Source organism: Manis javanica, chromosome 14, assembly GCF_040802235.1.
Source record: "Manis javanica isolate MJ-LG chromosome 14, MJ_LKY, whole genome shotgun sequence".
Taxonomy (NCBI): domain Eukaryota; kingdom Metazoa; phylum Chordata; class Mammalia; order Pholidota; family Manidae; genus Manis; species Manis javanica.
In genome coordinates, this window is record NC_133169.1 from 49,183,385 (window position 1) to 49,208,281 (window position 24,897).

General features: G+C 41.7%; 1 protein-coding gene across 1 annotated transcript; it reads right to left on the minus strand.

The window, feature by feature from the left end:
• Positions 1-5,871: 5,871 nt before the first annotated feature.
• OR2Y1 (olfactory receptor family 2 subfamily Y member 1) lies at positions 5,872-24,686 on the minus strand. The gene is given in 11 exon segments (XM_073221449.1): positions 5,872-5,889; positions 7,710-7,772; positions 10,375-10,409; positions 10,412-10,571; positions 10,574-10,902; positions 10,905-10,931; positions 10,934-11,002; positions 11,005-11,097; positions 11,100-11,173; positions 11,175-11,297; positions 24,325-24,686. Coding segments are annotated over 11 exon segments (1,353 nt in total).
• Between the last annotated feature and the right edge of the window lie 211 nt (positions 24,687-24,897).

Here is a 24,897-nt window from a genome sequence, read left to right on the forward strand (position 1 = left end):
CAGCTGATAAAACCACAACCTGGGCGCCCCTCAACAAACAAGCCCCCCCAGGATCTTGTTTCAAGTGCAGAAAAGAGAGACATTGGTCAAGGGCATGGCCCTCCCCCAGATCTCCTACCACCCCATGCCCCAGATGCCACAAAAAGGGCCACTGGGGGTCTGATTGCCCAACCACCTGAAGGGGAGGCTGGATGAACAACCCCCTTCCTAAGTCCACCGTAGTGGGGCTGGCAGAAGAAGATTGATGGGGCCCGGGAGCTTCTCGCCCGACTATTTCCATCACCAAACAGGAGCTCAGAGTTAATTTAACAGTAGACGGTCGCCCCATCTCCTTCCTCCTAGATACAGGAGCCACCTTCTCAGTCTTGCGAGAATACCGGGGCCCTACCATGCCAGCCATTTCTCCTCTAGTCGGGGTAGGAGGTAAACAGATTTCCCATTAACCCCCCCCCCTTTTATGCACAATCCTAGACAATCCCATACCTTTCTCCCACTCCTTCCTAGTTATGCCCCAGTGTCCCATCCCTTTACTAGGACGAGACATCCTTTCCCTCCTCCATGTTTCCATAACTATATCCACTACCACAGCCCCCAGTACTCCCTTTCGGATAGCCCTCATAGCCAACAACCCCCCTCAACCCAATGAAAGCTCCGGTTCCACCCTCATACACCCTGTAAATCCCAAAGTTTGGGGCATTACAAGCCCCTCCGTGGCCCTATGTCCCCCTGCCTCTATCAAATTACGTGACCCCTCTCAGTATATCTGTCAGGCCCAATACCCCCTAACCACTTCAGCCCTCATAGGCCTCCAACCCATAATTCAAGATCTCTTAAACAAAAATTACCTCAGACCCACTCACTCCCCATTTAATACCCCCATATTAGCTGTTAAAAAAACCAATGGATCTTTCCGCCTTGTCCAAGACCTTCGCCTCATCAACATAGTCGTTGTCCCTATCCATCCCTTAGTTCCAAATCCATACAGCCTTTTATTGCAGATCCCTGCCTCGGCATCCCACTTCTCAGTCCTAGATCTCAAGGATGCATTTTTCTATCCCTCTAGACCCCTGCTCCCAAGATTTTTTCATCTTCACCTGGACGGACCCATACACAAGACATTCTGAACAACTCACTTGGACAGTTTTGCCACAAAGCTTCCGAGATAGTCCCCATATTTTTGGACAGGTCCTAGCTCAGGACCTCAAACAGTTTAATCATAATCACTCCGAGTGCACCTTATTACAATACGTGGACAATCTTCTACTCTGCAGTCCCTCGTGGGAACAGTCTCAACTTGACACTGCCTCCCTACTTAACCTTCTAGCTTCCAGAGGTTACCGGGTATCCCCCGTCAAAGCTCAAATCTCTTCCCCTCCTGTCACTTACCTCAGATTCCTTCTATCTCAACAAAGAAAGTCCATTACCTTAGACAGAAAATGGCTCCTCTCTGACCTGCCCGTTCCCAAAACCAAGACAGAAATCCTTTCCTTTGTAGGCCTGGCTAGATATTTTAGAGCATAGATCCCTAACTTCTCCCTGTTGGCAAGCCCCCTATACGACCTCAGGAAGAGCCCCCCTAAAAAACCATTATCCTCCTTACCCCGACACTCCTTCATTAAGCTCCGTCAAGCCCTTGTGGAAGCCCCAGCTCTCCATCTTCCTGATTTGTCGAAGCCTTTCTCATTATACATTCATGAGAGGTCCAGTCAAGCTCTAGGAGTCCTAAGCCAATATTATGGCCCATCCTTTGCCCCAGTAGCTTATCTCTCCAAGCAATTAGACCCCACAGTTTGGAGATGGGCCCCCTGTCTACGAGCATTAGCCGCTAGACAGCTCTTGCAGAAAGAAGCTCATAAACTGACATTCAGGGCGCCCCTTACCATTCTGTCCCCACATCACCTAAAAGATCTCTTAACCTACAAAAGCTTACAGACTCTCCCTCCCTCCAGACTCCTGACTTTACTGTCCTCTTTCCTCCAAAATCCCATTCACCCCCTTTGCCATCCATACCCAAATCATTACTTTTTCCTCCTTTACTGCTCTCTCGCTTTTTTTCCTCATTCCTATTGTCTTCCCCACCACCCCAGCCTCCTTTGTATGGTGATTCATAGTCAGACAGACTTACACACAGCATCAAACAAAAGTTACTGCCCTCATTGCCACACCAGACTGCCCTCTGAAAAGCTGCTCTGAGCCTTTATACCTCCACTTTCCTCCCTCCACTGAAGTGTTCACTAGCAGCTACCCTTATTCTCCCTACCTCTGCTTCCTCTATGACCAAAAACAAGCCTATTGCAGGTGATGGCCAGACACCTACAGGAGATGTCCCTATTAGTCTTGCACCATTCACTACATGGGTAACTTCCAGTACCCACAGTATTACTCCTCCAACTGTTTCATGAAATATCCCAATGGCTCATTCTCCTTATCAATCCCAGATCCCTGGGACTCTCGATGGGCTGCTGGAGTCACAGCCTCAGTTTACTACAGGGGGTCCTCGACCCCCCACAGTACCCTTCATATCTCTCGAAAATATGTTCCCTCTCATTCCCAGATCTCTCAAGTTGCATCAGATATCAGACATTCCGAAAAAGTCATTATCCAAACTCTTGATGGCGCCTCTTCATCTTCTTATCCCCGCCCCTCTTCCCATTTCTCTTACTCTTCATTACAGCTCATTCAGGACACCACCATCTTTCTCAACCACACCCTTAACACCGCCAATTGTTTCTTGTGTGCATCACTACAGCGCCCACTGCTGGCCGCCGTGCCCCTTAATATTTCCAACTAACTACTCCTTCCATGCAGAAAGACAACCTCTCTGCCCCCTGGCAGACATACCCCTATGGGAACCAGAACACGCAGATAATCTCACCATCCACCACTGTGTAAGCCCAACTCCACCCCCCTCCAACGCACTTCACTGCCTCTCTATCTACACCCCTACCTCCGGCTCTAAGACTTTTACGCAACCGGGACACTTCTTTTGGTGTAATGGCAGTCTTTTCAACTCACTGCCTCTCAACTCCGATACACCCTGCATTCTCGTCACCCTAATCCCACAGCTTACACTTTACAGCATGGCAGAATTCCTTGAGCTCCAACCTCCCTTTCTCTCGTGCACAAAAAGGGCTGCTTTCCTTCCCATCATGGCTGGTATCTCTTTGATCACCTCAGCCATTGGGGCAGGGTTTTCGGGAAGAGCCTTGAGTCACTCTCTATGGGCAGTTAGAGATCTTGACGCCAAACTTGAGGAAGCCCTGACATCCACTGCCGATTCCCTAGCCTCTCTCCAAAGACAGGTCACTTCGCTAGCTAAAGTCACCCTTCAAAACCGGCGGGCCTTAGATCTGCTTACAGCTGAGAAGGGCGGCACCTGCGTCTTCCTCCGGGAAGAGTGCTGCTATTACATCAACGAATCCGGCATTGTAGAAACTGACATCACCAAACTCACCGACCTTGCCTCCAGTCTCCACTCTGCTTCCAATTCCAACCCATTCTCGTCAATACTAACAAACCCCCTCCTCACCTGGCTCTGGCCCATTGCAGGCCCCATAATAATCATTCTTCTCACCTGTCTCTTCTTACCCTGTATAATAAAGTTAATCAAATCTCAAGTCAGAAAAATCTCTAATCAAGCTTTCAACCAGCTTTTACTCAGGAACTACCAGCTTCTGGCCACAGAAGATCCCTCACCCTCACATGACCTCCTCACCACACGCTGAGATGGACCCCTCTCTTCACTGGAAACTTCCTGGAAACAATGTCCACAGACACCCATATCCTCTTGGCACCATTGGAATCAACAGGTCCTCGACCTATGGTTACAGGGAACCTTCATTGATTTCCAAACCTGAAGAAGCCCACATCTACTCATCCTTACTGTGGGGAGTCCTATCAACCCTTTCCTCCCAATCCTCAAGCCCTCACTCCCTTCTCCACCCCTGTTCAGCAGGAAGCAGCCAGAGAGAAAGCAACGTCCACAACCCCATAGAGGAGAAAGGGGAGAATGAAGGGCCCACACCAGTAAGATGGCAAACTTCCAGCTTCTCTTCGGGGTCCTCGGTTCCCGCCGGTGCCACCTGAAGCCCAATAACCTCTCGCTCCCCTCCCAATCCCAGCACCTAGCCAACAGCCAACAGCCCTGTAGAAGTGACACCTCAATCAATTCATGCCCCTTCCTATATAACCCAGCACCTTTCCCTAATAAAGTGGAATTCTCCGGTGAATTGCTGCTGTGTGTCGCTCCTTTCCTTTCACATTGAGCATTGACCCCCTATACAGAATTTTACTGTGGTTAACAACCATTTGATGAATAAATATGAGAGATGCCCTCTCAAAAAAAAAAAAAATTCACTCCCCTTCTGTGCGCACAAAACCTCTGCGTGAATAGAAGATTTTACTGAAGACTTTGAGGATACAGTGATTTCATCTAAGCATTTACAATATGATAAATATGACTACTCCGCATTTCTGCTTTTTAAAATTCCACTCTATTTTGGACTATTCCCTCTTCTTTCTTCTCCCCTTTCTCTTGTCACTCCCAAATTTCTGCTTATAGCTAATATAGAATGGTCAGGGTTTGTGCGTGTGTGTGTCTGCGCCTGTATGTGTGTGTGTGTGCAGTTTGTCTTTTACTTATAATTAAATGTATTTTTCTTAAGAAAAGCAGGATACTTTTTAAGAGGAATCCTGATGTCAACTGTTAATGTATTTTTTAATCCCACAACAATTATAAAGTCAATACTGGTTATAAAAAAAAAATCAACAGGAGAAGTAGGTTCTGCCAGTTACAGGCAGCAGATGAGTTCCCAGACACCATGAAGGAAATCACAGAGGAGAAAGGATATCTGAACAGGTTTCTAATGCAAATGAAGTGCCTGTTCTGGGGAAAAACGCCACAAAGGACATGTATTAGCAAGGAAGATAAGCAAGCACCAGGATTTAAGGCTGGGAGAGATAGGCTGACTCTACTCTCTTGTACACGTCTGTGATAAGGACTGCTGTTATGTATAAATCCACTAACCAGTGAACCAAGAGACGAAAAGATAAACAACAGCCACCAGGTTTTTAGTTATACAAAAACAAGGCCTGGACAATGAGAATTCTTCTGGATTGTTTCCACTGATGGGCTGTCCCTGAAGTCAGGAAGTACCTTCCCACTAAAGGACTGCCCTTTAAAGTTCTTTTGATGTTGAATAATGCCCCTGGCCACCCAGAGCCCCATTAGGTCAACACCGGTGTCAAAGTTTCCTGCTCGCCTGCAAACATAATGTCTCTAATTCAGCCTCTAGTTAAGGAGGTCACCGGAACCTTTAAGGATCACTTAAGAATGACTGGGATAGGATGACAAACAATGGAAAGTGGAGATTAAAAACAATGATTTCTTAAACAAAAGAAGTTGAAAGTAAAGAGTGTAAGTTATTACCATATAGGGAAACAAATGGAGAAATTAATTAAAAATCAAAATTTCAAGACAACAAACAGTCATGAAAATACAAAGTAGAGGAGAAAGAAGGGAATACATGATAGAAACACAAAAAAGAAAGGTGGCAGGAACAGAAACAAAAAACAAGGCAAGGTGACACGGAAACAATAGAGAAAGAATATTACAAAATAGAAAAATTTCAAAATATTTTATACTGAAAAAAATAATACATGAATTAAGAAAAGTAGCTAATTTGCCAAAGAGGCAAAAGGAAGTAGAAACTGGAAGGTACCAACATGAAAAACTGAATGATTGATGAACAAATTGGATTGGAAATATAAAGGAATGGATATTAAGACGATAGAGGGGACGAAGTACACGCATCAGAGACGGAGAGGGGAAGAGGGAAACAGGAACTGAAAATCTCCCTGAGACGCAGCGCATCACATGAGAGGCCGAGCCTGGGAGAGCGGGGCGGGGGGGGGGGGGGGGGGGGGGGCCGGGGAGGACACTGATGGAGGGGGCGGCCTCCCGGCACTAAGGGGGGTGGGGGGCGCAGCAGGACACCGACAATGATGGACACGCAATATGAGAAATAGGACAAAAGTGAGAATTTCACAGGTGTGGGTCGGAGGAGGCGCTGAGCAGAAGGCGCTGGACAGGACAAGGGAAGGCTGACAGGAGGCAAAACAAAGTATATAAAACAAATGGGGAAACAATCACCCACTGGCACAGCTAGAGCTCCTGGGCTGGCATCAGTCACCAGCCGAGCCCCGGGGTCCTCAAGCTTTCCTGCTGCCCCTAGAACCTTCTGTAATGACCAGGACCCCAGTTCTCCCCATCCCTCCACCCTCTGGGTACTCTGTGTGCACAGCCCCCTGGGGGGCAGCGGGCTCTCTCCCCCCACCTCACAATGTGGCCTGGAGCTGGGGGTGTTTTCTCCTGGCCCCTCTTGTCCATCCATTTGCAAATGAGTTTCCAGGTACCAGTGTGTATAATGCAGTGAAAGAAATGACCCCTTACAGGTTATTAGGTTGATATAAGTGCTTTAGTATTACGTTAACTAGTTGAAAAGAATGCCAATTCTGACATCGTCTGATTATTTGATCTGTTGCATAAGATATTTCCATATCTTGCATAATCAAACCTACTGGTATATGAAAATGATATATTTTACATCATTCCTTTTACTTGTTCAACATATTTCCATTCCATGTATGCACTAAAAGGGTGCGAAAAATCATTATTGATCATGGTATTTTACATATGTGAAATTTTTTGTAATATGTTATTTTACTTGTGACACTGACCTAAATAATTCCTTCTGAAATAACTCTTCAATAATATTGTTTGTAAGACAGAAATGGGAATCACTATATAAATTTACACAAACTTGTGAAAATAACATACAAGCAATATTTTACTGGAAACACACCTTAGAGAAAAGCAGCTCTTTATTTTTCAAATAAGCTTGTGAATTTGAACTTGGGAATACTACATTAGAAAATATTATGTTATATACATATATATGTGTAGATTCAAATGAATTAAAAATTTTATAGAGAACTTCCTTGAATTTTTTGTTTCCAAATTCCATTATTGTTCCATAAATTACTTTTAATGGCATTAATTAGATCTTCCAAAAAGAGATTTAGAATAATTATACATAAAAGGAAAAACAAACAGGAAAGAGTCAGAATGAAAGTAAACTTGTTAAATTTTTTAATTTCAGAAAATTAGGACATGTTGAAGAGTTACGTTACATAGGAATGAGTGATGATAAGTGATGTGTAAAAGCCATTAAAGAGGAAGGGAAAGCATTATAGTAAAACTGTGTCAAAGAATGTAAGGAACTGAATGAAGGGAACAAAATATAGAAGAAAATAAATAGAATGGAAACACAGAAAAAAGGAAGTATCAAACCTGGAGGATAGGAGGAAAAGCAGAGAAGAATTCAAGAGGAAATTAAAAATGGAGTTTCAAACACAGCAAATAAATTAATCAAAGCAGTGAGAGTAAGAGATGAAGAGAAATAAAGGCAGGAGACAGCACAAATAAATAACAGAGGAGAGATGAGAGAAACAGAATAGAGAACAACAATCAGGAAACAAGGACAGAGGCATGTGGGTGTAGGAACAGGCCGGGAGGAGGCTGACACGGAGCAGGGGCAAAGCAGGTAGTATAAAAAGAATTGGATAGAAAAAAGTATGGGAAGTGCATTCTTGCAAAGATGCCCAGATTGCTCCCTTCACGCAGCAGCTGCAGACACAGGGGCACTTACCGATCTGAGCCCCACGAGCCAGGTCAGGGGACGCCTCTGACGGCTACAGCCGGACCCGGGAGCCTGGATCCGGGTTATAAGACGAGCAGAAGAGAGGGTTTCTCCCTCCCCACGGACTGCAACCCTGGTTGTGCACAGTGAACTTTCTGATTTGTCCAGAGGAAGAACAAATTAGTCTCTCAGCTGCAGAGGGTTCTCTTGATACATTTAGAAGTGTTTTGAAGTAAAGTCACCATCTGAGGTCACAAACATTTCTTCCTACATTGGGTGAGAAGTGATTACACAGGTTGTATAGCAATAGAGGAGAAAGTGAACTTAGACAGCTAATTGTTTTCAGTTGCTAGAAAATAAAAGTTTTATTGCTCCAAAGTACAGTCTTCCAGAGAGTAACTTTTTTCCTCTGAGGCTTCTATTGATCTGTAAATTATGGTGGAGAAACCAAGTCTCAATTGATTTAATTAAAAAGGAATACAAATGTTAGGATCCAGGATTAATAAATGAAAACTGAATTTTTAATTAATACATAGTGACTTCTATAACCAATACGACTAGATAATTTAAGCGATTTGTTCCAGGGATTTTATTTTCCTTTCTGGAATTTAATACAGTTGTTGAAGATTAAATTTTGTAGTAAACCAATCAGCCTGAAAAAATGAAACTGATATTCATGTAGTGCCCAGACCAGTGAGATAAGTGCTGGCTTTAGATTTCTTTATACAAAAATATCAACAGAACCAATGAGTTTCTGTTTAGAACTTGAGTTAGCAGACTCTGGTCCCATGCTATGACATTTGGGGGAAGTACGGTTTCTTCCCTGTTCATACCCCTCCAGGATCCCCTTCTTAAATACACACAGGCTTCCAACCCCAACACATCAGACCTGAAGGTACTATCTCTTATCTCAATTAATCAATTGACAGCCATTTACCAAGTGTCCAATTCTCCATGTCCAGGGTTTTAAAAGTCATGGACAATTCACGTGGCTAAGTATCATTGATAAGGTAAAACTCTTCAGCTTTTGGCCATGCATCAGTGAACACAGAGACACAAATAATGTTTTAATTGGGCTCATATTTTTCAGTGACATGACCATAATATTTAACATGCTGCAAAATAAATTTAGGATGAAAAGGTTTGCTGGTAGTGGCAAGAGAATCTGTATTTTCAAAGGTGTGGTCAGGAGAGTCCCTGTTTAACGGTGAGATTTGAGCCAAGTCTGAAGGAGATGAGGGCATGAGACTCAGGGAGTCTGGGAAGCTGCATCAGGGACAGGGAGGTGCACATCACCTGGGGAGGGCAAAGGGAGTGTTTTGAGGACAGTGGGAGGGACTGCAGGCGGGTCATGCTCAGTTTAGTAAGCCATGAAAAGGTTTTTGGCTTTTATTCTGAGACACACTGATGAATGTTCCATAATTTTTGCAAATTGTGACCCACAAAAACCCACCTTCTGTTTTTACAGAATCACTCTGGCTACTGTCTTGATCTTAGAGTGTAGGGAACCAAATGTAGAGATCAAAGTGCAGTGTGGACATGTTAGGTGAAGTTTCTATTATAGATCCAAATGAAGATGTCAAGTAAGCAGCTGATACATGATGCTAGAGTTGGAGGAAGTGTTTAGATGGTCGAAAACCAAGTTACTGGAGTAAAGTACCAAGGAGGGACTGTGGACAGAGCAGACGAGGCGAGTAACACCAACACGTCAGTGGAAGATGGGGAGGCAGAGTAGAAGCAGTCAGTGAAGTTGGAGGGGAAAGACATACGTCAATCCTGGTGACAAAGTGAATAATGTTTTTTCCAAAGGAAAGAATGAGCAACAGTACATGATATAAATGTATGAAAAAATATAGAGATGAGAATAACTTGGGGGTTAGCACGAGGAAGAGAGGTCACCACAGGGCAGTTTGCGATGCTGCAGGAATCCTGCTGTGGTGGACTCGTAGGGATGGACGGTGAGCAATAGAGACCTGGAATGGAGATAACCTTTCAGGGGAGATTTTCTGTGTCTACAGAGGGAAACAGACATGTGGGGTGGCATCTGGAGAGGATGGAGAATCATGGCAGTACTTTTTCTAAGTAAAAATAGAACAAAGAAAAACATGTTTGCTTCTTTGGAAACATGTGTTCCAGTCCTCGACCCACTTTTTAATCAGGTGGGGTTTGTTTGTTTGTTTTGCTGTAGAGTTGTATGAGTTATTTATATATTTTGGATGTTAACCCCTTATTGGATAAATCATTTATGAATACAGATGGCCAACAGGCACACAAAAAGATGCTCCATATCATTAATCATCTGGAAAATGCAAATCAAAACCACAATCACCTCACACCAGTCTGAACGATCCTATCCAAAAGAAGAGAAACAACAAGTGTTGGTGAGAATGTGAAGAAAAGGGAATGCCCCTACACTGTTGGTGGCAATGTAAATTGGTGCAGCCACTATGGGAGGCAGGTTGGAGGTTCCTCAAAAAACTAAAAATAAAATACCATATGACCCAGTAACTCCACCTGCAGGAATTTACCTGAAGAAAACAAAATCTCTGATCTGAAAAGATGCATGCACCCCTATGGTTACTGCCACATTACCTAACAATATTCAAAATACGAAACAGGTACATCCCCAAACTGTGTCTCCTGTACTTGCCTCACCAGCTTTCCAGCTCTTTACCGCCCCCACCTGCTCCTTCCCCATCACTCTCCTGATTTCTTCACATCCTTGTTCCTAAGCATGTAGATAAGAGGGTTGAGGGTGGATGCAAGGATCATGTGGAGCACTGCCAGTGCTTTGCTCTGGTCCTGGGAGTAGTTGTCCTTTGGCTACACATAGAAAAACATAATGGCCCCATAGTAGACTGAGATCACTATGTTAGGTGGGAGGCACAGGTCCCAAAGGCCTTTTTCCTTTCCTCTACTGAGCACATTTTTACTACTCCCCTGAAAATGCACATATAAGAGGTCAGGATGATGAAGACAGGCATGCCTAGGATTATTAGCCAGATAATAAACATTCTGGACTCTGCTCAGCCAGTAGCCACACAGGAGAGTTTGACAATGAACAAGAGTTCACAGAAGAAATGGTCCATATGCTGGTTTCTATATCAAAACAACACCATTGACACTGAGGCATGTAGAAAGGAACTGGCAAATCCAGAGGACCAGGAAGCTGCTGCCAGGAGGTGGCACAGCCTGGAATGCTGGAGGCATAGCACAGAGGCCAAACCACAAATAGAGGTCAACTGCCATCACTGCAAGGAGCACACACTTGGTGGGGCCAAGTGCCAAGGCCACTCAGTAGGGACCAAGCAGCCAGCGTAGCTGAACTCCTTGTTGCTGCCCCACATGTTTGCCAGGATCTGGGGTACAATGCTGGTGGTGAAGCAGGTCGAGCAGGAAGGTTTCTGAAGAAGAAATACATGGGTATGTGGAGGCAAGCATCTAGAATAGAGAATAGGATGATGGCCACGTTACACAAGGGTTATGGTGCAGAATGTCAGGACAAAGAGGAAGAATATCAGCTCCACCTCAGGCTGCTCAGAAGAGCCCGCAGAGGTGAAATCCCCGCCTGTGCTGTCACAGGTCACTTCCACCCCTCTTCAGCACCTATCATCAGGGGAGATCCCATGCCATTCGGAGTGGTATTTAAGAATGAGTGGGTAATTAATATGTGTAGTGGATTAACTGGACAAGTATGGTCCTTATATGTGGCCTAAATTCTATTTTGTTTGTGTTTCCTCTTGTCCTTTCCAACATATTACCCCTTCAGCTGAATGAAAATTTCAACAGGCTCATAACCTCATAATAAAAGTATTATAAGCAATTTCAGTTATAAACGGAATGTAAATTCATTGATTTGACAGTCCAATCCCATGATATGAAAAACCTCGGGTCCTCATTCCACATTCAGCCTTGTCCTTTCCCCAGATAAGCCTCCTTCCAGGTGAACTTCGGGCTTGAGGGAGGGGCTGTGGGCAGCTCCCCTCTTTCCATGCCCCTTCTCCACCAGCATGTCAGTGATGACCACAGGGTCCTCCTGTTTGAGCCATTCATAGAGGCAGAGAAAGAATTACCAAAGGCCCTTTCTTCCACAGTCTGAGCCTGGCAGGTGTTTGAAGAACAGACTCTTCTCTCCTGAGAAATGTGTGGGTTTTTAGAAGCCTCCATATTGGAACAAGGGACATGCAGCTCCCCAGCCTGAGCTGATGCATCTCCTTCTGAGGCAGCTTACATCACTTTTTGTTGCCCCTGGGGACCCAGCATTCTCTCCCAGTATTTTGCTTCTTGATCCCTTTGTCCCTGCGGTGGTCCTACTGAATTAGACTCAGAACATCCCTGCCCACACTCCCTGAATGGTGGCCCTCTCTGATGCATAGCCCATTTCACATTTTGTCTTAAAACCATTGCAACAGCCAAGACTTTCTTGGCTCCACCACTGTCTCTGGTGTTGGCTATTATCTTGTCCTCTGGAAGTTCCATCCAGGCTCATTCTGTCCCTTTCCAAGTATAATATGCATTTACTGAAGCCTCCAAATAGCTCTTTTTTTTTTCACCTGAAGGCCCCTTGAGGTGAAGGGGAAGGTACTTCAAAATGCTCTTTCCTGTTTAGAGGGGATGGTTTTGGACTAAGACAACTACTACTCCAAATGAATCTTCACGAATTCCCTCTCTTCCTCTCTACTATCTTGACCCTAATTTTTCAAAAGGATGAAACTATGTAGGTTGGATAGGCCAAGAATCATAAAAGCAATATGAAAATAATTTTCTGATAAATTCCAAATATGTTTGACTTTTTAACACTCTCTTTAAAGTTTGAGGATTAAGAGGTAGAAAAGATGGAAGAGTAGGAAGACAGGGAAAAAACCTCCTCCCATATACACACCAAGGAAGCAAATACAGCTAACACTGAAAACCACCTGAAGACTGCAGAACAGACTGTCTATGCCTGGGAAAGAAGACAAGACCACACAGAGAAGGGTGAAGGTGCAGAGCCAATATCCACTGGGACCCAAGCCTCTTCCCCATTCCAGCACACAGACAAGAGAAAGAGGAATGGAGTGGTGGGGGAGGGCAGCAAGTGCTCAGGAATAAGGCACACCTGACCCTGGAGATCTGCTAAGGGAACAGGAGTGCACAGAGCATTGGTCTTTAGTGATTAATGGAGCTGGACACCACGGAGAGTTGGAGAACTTTTGGAGGCAGAGACTGCAGTCAGTTTTGTAGGACAGACACACTCTGTCAGTCACACTGAGACCAAACACAGAGGCAGTGGTTTGAAAGATTTGCCAGTAGCAGGAAGTATACTAGTGGGGCAAAAGTTGGAAGGAGTTCTCCCTGCAGGAGAAAGGTCAGGTGGACAGGGCTACCCCAGCCCTCCCTCGGCAAACTGGTCGGGAGCTCATTGGAGCCATCTCCAAATGCTCCAGCTCCCTCACTGATGGCTCAGCCTCTTGGTGCACTTCCCTGCGCAACTGCCCCTCGTCACTGCCTGCTTGGCTAAGGAGTGGTCAGACCTTCCTACCTGGGCAGGTGAAGGGAAACTTTGCTGCCTTACAGGTAGAGGGAGGATCCCTCAGTTTTCTGGGCACTCCCTCAGTCCAACTGATTGGGCTTCTGTGGTAGCCAACTCTAAACTCTCCAGCCCCTCGCTGGTGTCTCAGCCCTGCACACTGCTCCTCTGGACACCCACCCTGCCTACTGCACCAGGCCCCAAAGCAGCTGCCATTGCTGGCCTGCAGCCAGAGGACAGCCCCACCCACAATGAATACCAGTAGAAGTGCCTTACATCATACAAAGGGCACACTGAGGCAAGCTATCAGCCTCTTTTGACAGGGATCAGCCACTGCCCACAGACAGGCAGAAAGGCAGCCTCACCCACAGCCTACCAACAGTGACTGGGGCACCACAACAAAGGAGAACCAGACACAAGAGAGCAAAGCCCTAAGCTCCTGGGCACCACAAGATGCCTTCTTCAGAAATCTGTCACTTTCTAGACCAGGAGGCATAGCTGATCTATTTAATACAAAGGATGAAACACAGAAACCCAGGTAAAATGTGGAGGCAGAGGAATATGTTCCAAAAAAAGAACAAGATAAAACACAAGAAAAGGCTAAATGAAATGGAAATCACCAATCTTCTTTATAAAGATTTCAAAGTAACAGCCATAAACATGCTCACTGATCTGCAGAAAATAATTGATGATCTCAAGGAGGACTTCAACAAAGAGATAGAAGATTTGAACTTAGAGTTGAATAATAGAATAACTGAAATGAAAAACAATGTAGAGAATTAATAATAGACTGCTGGAAGCACAGGAGACAACCAATGAGATAGAAAATAGAGAACAGGAAAACAAACAAGATGAGAAACCAAGACAAAATTATCTAAAAATGAGAAGATGCCAACATAGCTATTGGACAACTCCAAATGAAACAATATTCACTTAATATGGGTCCCAGAAGTAAAGAGAGAGACAAAGGATTTAAAAAATCTCTTTGAGAAATAATAGCTGGAAACATCCTCAATCTTGGGGGAAGGAAATACACACCCAATCTTGGAAGTGTAGAGAACCCCTAACAAAAGGAACCTCAGGAAGACAACACCAAGACATATAGTAATTAAAATGGCAAAGATTAAAGATAAAGAAAGAATCATAAAAACAGTAAAAAGGCAAACAGTTACTTGTAAGGGAAACTCCATAAGGTTATCAATGGATTTCTCAGCAGAAACTTTATAGTCCAAAGGGGAGTGGCATGAAATATTCAAGATACTAAAAGGAAGAACCTACAACCAATAATTCTCTACCCAGCTAGGTAATCACTGAGAACTGAAGGAGAGATTAAAAGATTCCCAGGTAAATGGAAGTTAAAAGAATTCACCACCACTAAAATGGCCTGACAAGATATCATAAAGCTGCCACTGTACATGGAAATGTACTTCAGCCTAAATACTTTTCATCAGTGAAAATAAACATACACTTAAAGTAACAGACTAATTACTTACTAAGTAAGTTTTTAAAAAGAGTAAAATTGACTATACACAAAATAAGGGACACACAAACAGTGTAGATTAGGATATCTTATTCATAAAGTGTGGAGGAGGAAAAAGAATAAAAATGTAGTTCTTTTATGTTGTGCTCAAAATAGAGTGCCTATCAACTTTGTATAGGTAATTACATATTTAGGAAACTATATAAACTTTATGGTAACCACAAACTTGAAACCTATAATAGATACAAATTTTTTTAATCCAAGCATAACTTACACTAAGGAAAATCATCAAATAATGATAAAAGTGTATAAGACAGGAAAAAAGACAGGAAGTACAAAAACACAAAAAACAACTAATAAAATGGCAATAACTACACCATTTATTGAAGAGACTTTTTCCCATTGCATATTCATGGCTCTGTTAGTGTATATTAATTGATCATATATGTGTGGATTTACATCTGGGCTCCCTATTCTGTTCCACTGATCTATGGATCTGTTCTTGTGCCAGTATCATACTGTTTTGATTTCCATAGCTTTATAATATAGTTGAGTGCCAGGAGCATAATTCTCCCAGCTTTGTTCTTCCTAAAGACTGCTTTGACTATTCAGGATCTTTTGTGTTTCCATATACATTTTAGGATTCTTTGCTGAAGTGTATTGAAAAATGCCATTTGTATTTCAATAAGGATTGCATTGAATCTGTAAATTTATCTGGGCCAGATGGTAATTTTGACAATACTAATACTTCCTATATGTGAGCATGAGATAGATTTCCATGGATTTGTGTCTCCTTCATTTCCTTTCATCAGTATCTTATAGTTTTCAGAGTACAGGTGTTTCGCCTCCTTGGTTAGATTTATTCCTAGGTATTTTATTCTTTTGGATACAATTGTAAATGGAATTATTTTCCTGACTAATCTTTCTAATAGTTCATTGATAGTATATAGGAATGCAACAGATTTCTGTGTATTAATTTCGTATCATGCAACTTTGCTGAATCCAGTTATTAGTCCTAATAGGTTTTTGGTGGAGTCTTTAGGGTTTTTCATGTATAATAGTCATCTTCAAATAGTGAGAGTTTTATTTCTTCCTTACCAATCTGGGTGCCTTTTATCTCTTTTTCTTGTCTGATTGTCATGGCTAGGACTTCCAGGACTGTGTTGAATAATAATGGTGAGCATGGGCTTCCTTGTCTTGTTACTGATCTCAGAGGAGAAGCTTTCAGCTTTATGCCATTGACTATGATGTTAGCTGTAGGTTTGTTGTATATGGTCTTTATTGTGTTGAAATATATTCCTTCTATACCCATTTTGTTGAGATTTTTTAATCACGAATGGATATGGAATTTTTTCAAGTGTTTTTTTCAGCATATATTGAGATGATCATATGGTTTTTATCCTTCCTTTTGTTAATGTTGTGTACCACATTGATTGATATATGAATACTGTGTCTTCCTTGCATCCCTAGAAATATTAGCATTTGGTCATGATGGATGATCCTTTCGAGGTATTTTTGAATTTTGTTTACTAAAATTTTGTTGAGGATTTTTGCATCTACGTTTATCAGGGATATTGGTCTGTAGTTTTCTTTTTTGTGTTATCTCTGCCTGGTTTTGGTATTAGAGTGAAGCTGACCTCTTAGAATGAGTTTGGAACTATCCCCTTCTTTTCTACTTTTTGGAATACTTTAGGAAGGGTGTGTATTAGCTCTTCTTCAAATGTTTAGTAGAATTCAGCTGTGAAGCCATCAGGTGCAGGACTTTTGTTTGTTGGGAGTTGTTTTTAATACCAATTCAATTTCTTCAGTGATATTTGGTATGTTCAGATTTATGTTTCATCCTGGGTGAGTCTTGAAAGACTGTACTTCTCTAGGAATTTGTCCATCTCTTCTAGGTTGTCCCTTTAATTGATGCAATTTTTCATAGTATTCTCTAACAATTCTTTGTATTTCTGTGGTGTCAGCTTTAATTTTTCTCCATTTTCATTTCTGATTTTATTTGTGTCTTTTTCTTAATAAATTTGGCTAGGGGTTTGTCTATTTTTATTTTCCCAAAGAACCACCTCTTTGTTTCATTGATTTTTTTCTATTGTTTTCTTATTCTCTATTATATTTATTTCTGCTCTGATCTTTTTTATGTCACTCCTTATGCTAACTTTGGCTTTAATTCGTTCTTACTTTTTTAGTTTCTTTAGTTGTGAGTTTAGACTGTTTATTTGGGATTGTTCTAGTTTCTTGAGGTAGGCCTGTATTGCTATATGCTTCCACCTTAGAATGGCTTTTGCAGCTCCACATATTTTCAACTGTTGTATTTCTGTTTTCATTTATCTCCATGTACTGCTTGATTTCCCCTGTGATTTGTTCATTGATCCATTCACTACTTAGAAGCATGTTGTTTAGCTTCCATATGTTTTGAGGTTTTCTTGTTTTCTTCATGTAATTTATCTCTAGTTTCATACCATTGTGATATTAAAAGATGCTTGGTACAATTTCAATCTCTTTTAATTAAATGAGGCTCTTTTTGTGCCCTAATATGTGATGTATTCTGGACAATGTCCCATTTGCCCTTCAGTAAAATGTGTATCCTGCTGCTCTGGGGTGAAATGTTCTATATATATCTGATAAGTCCATCTGGTCTAATTTGTCATTCAATGCTCCTCTTTCCTTATTTACTTTCTCTCCAGATGACCCGTCCATTGATGTAGCTGGGTGTTAAAATCTCCTAATATGATTTTGTTCCATCCATTTCCCCCTTAAGTATGTTAGTATTTCTTTTACACATTTAGGTGTTCCTATATTGGGTGCATAAATATTTATGTTATATCCTCTTGTTGGACAGATCCCTTTATCATTATGTAATGTTCTTTTTGTCTCTTGTTACACTCTTTGCTTTTAAATCTATTTTGTCTGATACAAGTACTGCTACTCCTGCTTTTTTCTCATTATTTGCATGTAAAATCTTTTTCCATCCTTTCCATTTCAATCTAAGTACGTCTTTAGGTCTGAAGTGAGTCTCTTGTAGGCAGCATATAGATAGGTCTTGTTTCTTTGTTCGTTCTACCACCCTGTTGTCTTTTGATTGGTGCATTCAGTCCATTTACATTTAAGGTAGTTTTTGATAGGTATATACTTATTACCATTGTATTGTTTTCTGGTCGTTTTTGTAGTTCCTTTCTGATCCTTTCTTCCTGTCTTATACTCTTCTGAAGTTATTTGATGGTTTTCTTTAATGTAGTCATTGGATTTCTTTAATTTTTTCATGTATCTGTTATAGACTTTAGGCTGGTGGTTATCATAAGGTTTAAAGTTTCCTAAATATTTAACAGTCTATATCTGATCACTCTATTTTGAACACAGTCTAAAAGTACTTCTTTTTTATTCTTCCTCCTCCATACTTTATGAAAAAGATGTTGTAATCTACATCTTTTGTGTATCTATTGACTGATTTTGTGTATAGTTGATTTTACTACTTTGGTTGGGTTTTTTTTAACTTCATAATTACTTACTTAGTAATTGGTCTACTACCTTTCCTGTGTGTTTATGTTCAGTGATGAAAAATATTTAGCCTTAAGAACAGTTCCATCTACCAAAGTCCCTTTAACATATCCTGTAAGGCCAGTTTAGTGGCAGTGAATTCTTTCAACTTTCATTTATCTGAGAAACTTTTAATCTGTCTTTGCCTAGGTAGGGAATTCCTGGCTGAAGATCATTCTGTTTCAATACATTAAATATTTCATGCCACTACTTCCTCCTGGCTTGTAAAGTTTCTGCTGAAAAATCTGCTGATAGCCTCATTGGGTTGCTGTTATAAGTAATTTTTTGCCTCTCTCTAGCTTCTTTCAAAACCCTTTTTATCTTAAATCTTTGTCAGTTTAATTATTTTGTGTCTTGGTGGTGTCTTCCTGGGGTTACATTTGTTAGGGGCTGTCTGCTCTTCCAGAACCTGGGTGTCTACTTCCTTCCCTAGATTAGCAAAGTTTTCAGTATTTCTTCAAAGAGACTTTCTACTTCTCTGTCTCTCTCTTCTTCTGGTACCCCTATTATGAGAATATTATCTTACTTGGACTTGTCATGCAGCTCTCAGCATCCTCTCATTTGTAGAGACTTTTTTCTGATGTTTCCCAGCTTTGTTGTTTTCCTGTTTTCTAATTTCCATCTCACTGATTACCTCCTCTACTTGCAGCAATCTATTATTCATTCTCTCCATTGTATTTTTCATTTCAGTTACTTTATTCTTCAGCTCTGAGTGGCTCTTTTTCAAATCTCCTATCTGTTGAAATTCTGAGATCAATTCTTTTCTGCAGGTCAGTGAGCATCATTATGATTGTTGTTTTGAAATCTCTATCAATACTGGTGATCTCTGTTTCACAAGACACCATTCTTTCTGATGCCTTATCCTGTAGTTTTGTTTGTTTGGAAAATAGTTCTCTGGCTTCTCATTTAGTCTGAGTTTATGTGTTTCTTCCTTTGTATTAGATAGATCCACTATGCCTCCTGGTCTAGAGAGTAATGGTTCTATGAAGAAGGCATCCTGTGGTGACAAGTTCAAGAGTCTTTGCTCAGCAGTGCCTGTTTCTCCTTTTTGGTGGAACCCCAGTTGCTGTTGGTGGGCTGTGGTTGGGCCACCTTTCTGCCTGCCTGCAGGCAATGGTTGACCTCTCTCAACAGAGGCCCTTTATGAGCCATGCAGTGGTGCTTCTGCTGGGGTCATCGTGGGCAGTACCACCCCTCTGCCTGTCTGCTGACAGTGGCTCATCTCAGTCTGCTGTGGATGGCAGCTTACCTCAGCTGACCCTTTGTGAACCCTGCAGTGTCACTTGTGCTGGGATCATTGTGGGCAGAGTCAGCTTTCTGCCTGTTTGCCAGCAGTGGCTGATCTCAGTCTGCCGTGGCTGGCAGCTCACAATAGCTGGCCCTGCAGGTGCACTTCTGCTGGGATCACTGTAGGAAGGGCAGCCCTCTGCCTGCTGGGCTTTGATGGTGGTGCTGCTATTCTGATGGGGTGGACAGGGCAGGTGCACAGGGGAGCCCAGCATGTGTCTGGGGCATCAGCAAGGAAGGAGGAGCATTTGGAGCTAGCTCCTGCAGGCACCTTCCCAGTTGGACTGAGATTAGGCTGGAAAAGCTGCAAAAATATCCCTTCACCTATCAGGAAGCATAGTCTCCTTCCATCTGCCAAACAGCAAAATCCACTGATGAGCTGAGCAGGCCAGGCAGGCTGACAGGCAGGTGTTCAGAGAAATGCCTCAGTGCGGAACCATCAGCAAGGGGGATGGAGTATTTGGGGCTGGCTCCCACCAGGGCCCTACCAGTTGGGTTGAGGCAGGGCTGGGAAAGCATCATCTACCTTCCCCTTCTCCTCTGGTGATAGCTCCCAGAGCTCTCTTTTTGATACTATTGTAAAAAGGATTGTTTTCTTAATTTCCTTTTTGACGTTTTCATTGGTAGTGCATAGAAACACAACTGGGTTTTTAATGTTTTATATTCTGCAATTTTACTGACTTTCTTAGTTCTAAGAGGCTTTTTGTTGGAGTCTTTAGTTTTCTACATAGAAGATCATGCCATTTTCAAAAAGAGTTAATTTTACTTCTTCCTTTATAATTTGGGTTCCTTTTACTTCTTTTTCTTGTCTAATAATTTTGGCTAGGAATTCTAGTACTATGTTGAACAGAAGTGGCAAGAGTGGGCATCCTCACACGTCCCTAATCTTAGAGGAAAAACTCAGTCTTTCACCACTGTATTTGACATTAGCTGTGGGTTTCTCATATATGGCCTCTATTATGTTGAAATAGTGTCTTTCTATTCCTAGTTTCTTTAGTGCTATCATGAAAGGGTGTTGAATTTTGTCAAATGCTTTTTCTGTATCAATTGAAATAATCGTAGTATTTGCCCATTAAATTTATGTGGTACACATACTTTGGTTTTTTTGTATGTTGAACCATGCTTGCATTTTAGGAATAAATTCCACTTTGTCATAGTGTAAATTTTTTAATGTGCCATTTAAATCCATTTTCTAGTATTTAGTCAAAGATTTTTGCATTAATGTTCATCAGGGATATTGGTCTCTAGTTTTCTTTGTCTGGCTTTACTATCAGGATAATAATGTTTTGTAGAACAAATATAGGAGTGTTCCCTACTCTTCAATTTTTTGTATGAGTCTGTGGATTGGTATTAATCCTTCTTTAAATATTTGGAAGAATTTTTCAGTGAAGCTATCTTGTGCTGGCATTTTCTTTGTTGGAAGCTTTTTTTTTTAATCATTACTAACCTAATCTCCTTACTGATTATAGATCTGTTCAGATTTTTTATTTCTTCATGATTCAGTGTTTGTAAATTATGTTTCTAGCAATTTAACTATTTCTTCAACTAATCCAACTAGTTGGCATATGATGATTCATAGTATTCTATTCTGTTTATTTCTGTGGCATCAGTTTTAATGTCCTCTTTTTCATTTCTGATATTAATTATTTGAGGCTCACCTTTTTTTCTGAATCTAGGTAAGGGTTTGTCAATTTTGTTGAGCTATTCAAAAAAACTCTTAGTTTTGCTGATTATTTCTGTTGCCTTTCCATTCTCTATTTCATTTATCTCTAATCTCTAGTATTTCCTTCTTTTCACTAACTTTGGGTTTAGTTTATACTTTTTCTAATTCCTTGAGGTGTAGAGTTAGGTTATTGATACCCTTTGCAACAACATGGATGGAGCTGGAGGGTATTATTCTCAGTGAAATAAGTCAGGCAGAGAAAGACAAATAGCAAATGATTTCCCTCATTTATGGAGTATAACAACAAAGCAAAACTGAAGGAACAAAACAGCAGCAGACTCACAGACTCCAAGAAGGGACTAGCGGTTACCAAAGGGGAGGAGTGGAGGAAGGCGGGTTGGGGAGGGAGGGAGATAGGATTGAGGCATATTATGATTATTTCACATGGTGTTGGGGGGTCATGGGGAAGACAGTGTAGCACAGAGAAGATAAGTACTGACTTTGTGGCATCTTACTACACTGATGGACAGTGACTGCAATGGGGTATTGGGGAGAACTCAGTAATATGGGTGAAAGTAGCAAACAACATTGTTTTTCTTGTGAAACCCTCATAAGAGTGTATATCAATGATACTTTAATAAAATAAATAAAATTAGTTTATTGACTTAATAGCTTTCTTTTTATGTAAGCATTTGCCACTAAACTCATAACACTGTATTCTTTGTACTGCTTTCACTGCATCCATTAATTTTGGTATGTTGTGTATTCATTTTCATTTGTACCAATGTATGTTCTCATTTCTCTTATGATTTCTTCTTTGATCCATTGGTTCTATAATAGTCTTTGCTGCTATGTAGAGGGAGAATATGAGGCATGCAAAACTTGACAAACTTTCCTACCCACTTCAATGTAGTTCTTGGCTTTCCACTTGCCTGGAGTACTGCTGCTCTTAACTTGTTTCTGGAGTTCTCATAAAGGCAACTTGGTTTGTAGGCTGTTGCTAAGTTTCTATTTGTGTGGGAGAATAAAGGCCTAGGGCTTCTCATTTTGCCATCTTGCTCATGTCTGCATTCATAGTCTTATCTTCTTTCTTTTAAGAAATTTGACTATTCCATTTAATTTATTTGTGTAAAAACTTACATAATAATCCTTTGTCTTCTTAATACCTGTGTCTTTGTGGTGATGTTACCTCTCTCATTTTTTATATTGATTGAATTGCATTTTCTCTATCTTCCTGATCAGTCTGGCTATAAGCTTATCAATGCTTTTGATCTCAAAGGATGAGCTTTTGGTTTTATTGATTTTCCTTGTCTGTTTTCTCCTTCATTGATTTCTTTTTTGATCTTTAAATTTTACCATATCATTTAGCAATTCCACTCTTAGGTATATGTCCAAGAGAAATGAAAACATTCATGTACAAATGCTTGAACATGAATGTTCAGAGCAAAATTATCTCTAAGCCTAAGAAAACCCCAAGCCAAAAAGTGGAAACAATCCAAATGTTCATTTGGATAGATAAAATATGGTATAACCATAATATGGAATATTATTCAGCAAGAAAAATAAATGAAGTATTGCACCTGCTCCAACATGAACCTTGAAAATACTATGCTAAGTAAAAAAAGCCAGTCACAAAGACCACATGTGTATGATTCTATTTATACAAAATGTCCTAAATGAAAAGACTGATAAGAATAAAAAACAGATTATTGGTATCCTAGGGTTGGGGATGTAGGTATTTGGGAATGATGGCTGGGGTGTTTTTTTTTTTTTTTAGGTAATGAAAATGTAAAATTGTGATGATGGTTGCTTAACTGTGAATATACTTAAAGTCATTGTATTGTACACTTTAAAAGGGTGAATTACATCTCAATAAACATTTTAAAAGGAAAAGCTATTGCTCTCACCCCCAAGACTGTGAAAAGTATGAGATTTAACCTACTCTAGCTTGCCAGTTGCATGGATTCCAGTGGAAGACACCAGACTCCTAGGTCACAAAGAAAGGAGTTTATTACTCATGACCCAACAGATAACAGATGTTCCTGTTTGTATTGGTTCGCCATACTCCCTGAGCCTCACAGAGGTTCCACAGAGGTGAGATCAGTAGATGTGCTCACAATATGTTTATGTCACAGCAGAGGATCTCTAAGCCTAAGAAAACCACAATATTTTTAAACGGGCTGCAAGCAAACCTGCCCAGATTTTATCCTGGATAAAGACATATTCTATTTTCCTAGACAGGAAACATATCTGCTTTCTGCCCTAGAGGAAGACACTCTATCTACCCAGGCTTCTTACTAAACAACCTTGAAACAATAGTCCAAGTCAAAAAACAAGAGCCCTGTGGAGAAATGTCTCCCACACCTAGGATTCTCTTATCCCTGTCTGCAGGTTTAAGTTCTATAATGAATATACAAATGTGACTTCAGACTCGTTTTTTCCCAGGAGTTCAATTTCTTGGGGTAAACAAAGGCTGAGTTTGAGTTTTCTGTACCAGTCCCAATGTCCTCTGTCCTCACAGACAAATAAGTGAGGTGTGTGTTCACAGTTCTGTAAAGAAGTCACGTTGTGACAAATCAAATGACTGAGGGAGAGAAACCAGACCAGTTTGACTATCTTTTTGAATTAAGAAAAGCTTCATTTTTCTACTGCTTTCCATGCTACTTCACATTCACAGGGCATGCAAAGGGCCAGAAGACTCTTCCTGAAGTCCCTTTGTGCTGGGATGGGGTGGTGGTGGCCAAATAGTGTCCTCCTGTATACACTGAGATGTGGCATACAAATAAAGCCCCATCCACACTCCCTGCACAAAAACTGCTTCTCCCCTGAACACATCCTGCATCTGACAAAGACTGGCTTCCAGCTAAGGCTTCACCAACACTCCCCAGGCATAAAGGCTTTCCCCCTGTGTGGCACAAAAATTGCTGGCCACCTGAGTGTATCCTCTGGGGTCAGAAAGCATTTGACTTTAATATGAAGTCCTGCCCACATTCCCTGCACACAAAGGGGTTTTCCTTTGAGTGTATCCTCTGATGCTTGATGAGAGCTGACATCTGAGTAAGGCATTGCCCACACTCTCTACACAGATATGGCGTCTCCTGAGTGGGTCTGCGGCTGTGTGATGAGCGTCAGTTCTTCCATAAAGTCTTACCCACACTCGCTGTACACAAAAAGCCTCTCCCTGAGGTGTGTCCTTTGGTGTGGGATAAGATATGACTTAAAGATGAAGGCTTGCCCACATTTCTCGCACACAAAAGGCTTCTCCCCAGAGTGTGTTCGCTGGTGTCTGATGACAGCCGACTTACAACGAAAGACTTTCCCACATTCCCTGCATACAAAGTGCTCTGGCTCCTCCGCTGTGTCCTCTAGTGTCTGAAGAGAGCCGCCTTGGGGCTGAAGCCATGCCCACACTCTCTTCACACAAAGTGCTTCTCCCCTGAGTGTGTGAACTGGTGTCTGACCAGGGCTGACTTGCAGCTGAAGCTGTTTCCACACTCCATGCACAGAAAGCATGCATGGGTGTTCTGGTGTCTGAGGAGACTGAACATCAGGCAGAAGCCCGGTCCACACTCTTTGCACACAAAGGATTTCTCCTTTGAGTGTATTCAGCAGTGTTTAACGAGGATTGATGGCTGTCAAAAGCCATGTCTACATTCCCTGCACACGTAAGGCTTTTCCCCACGGTGTGCCCTCTGGTATGCAAGAAGGGAGGACTCTGCAGAAA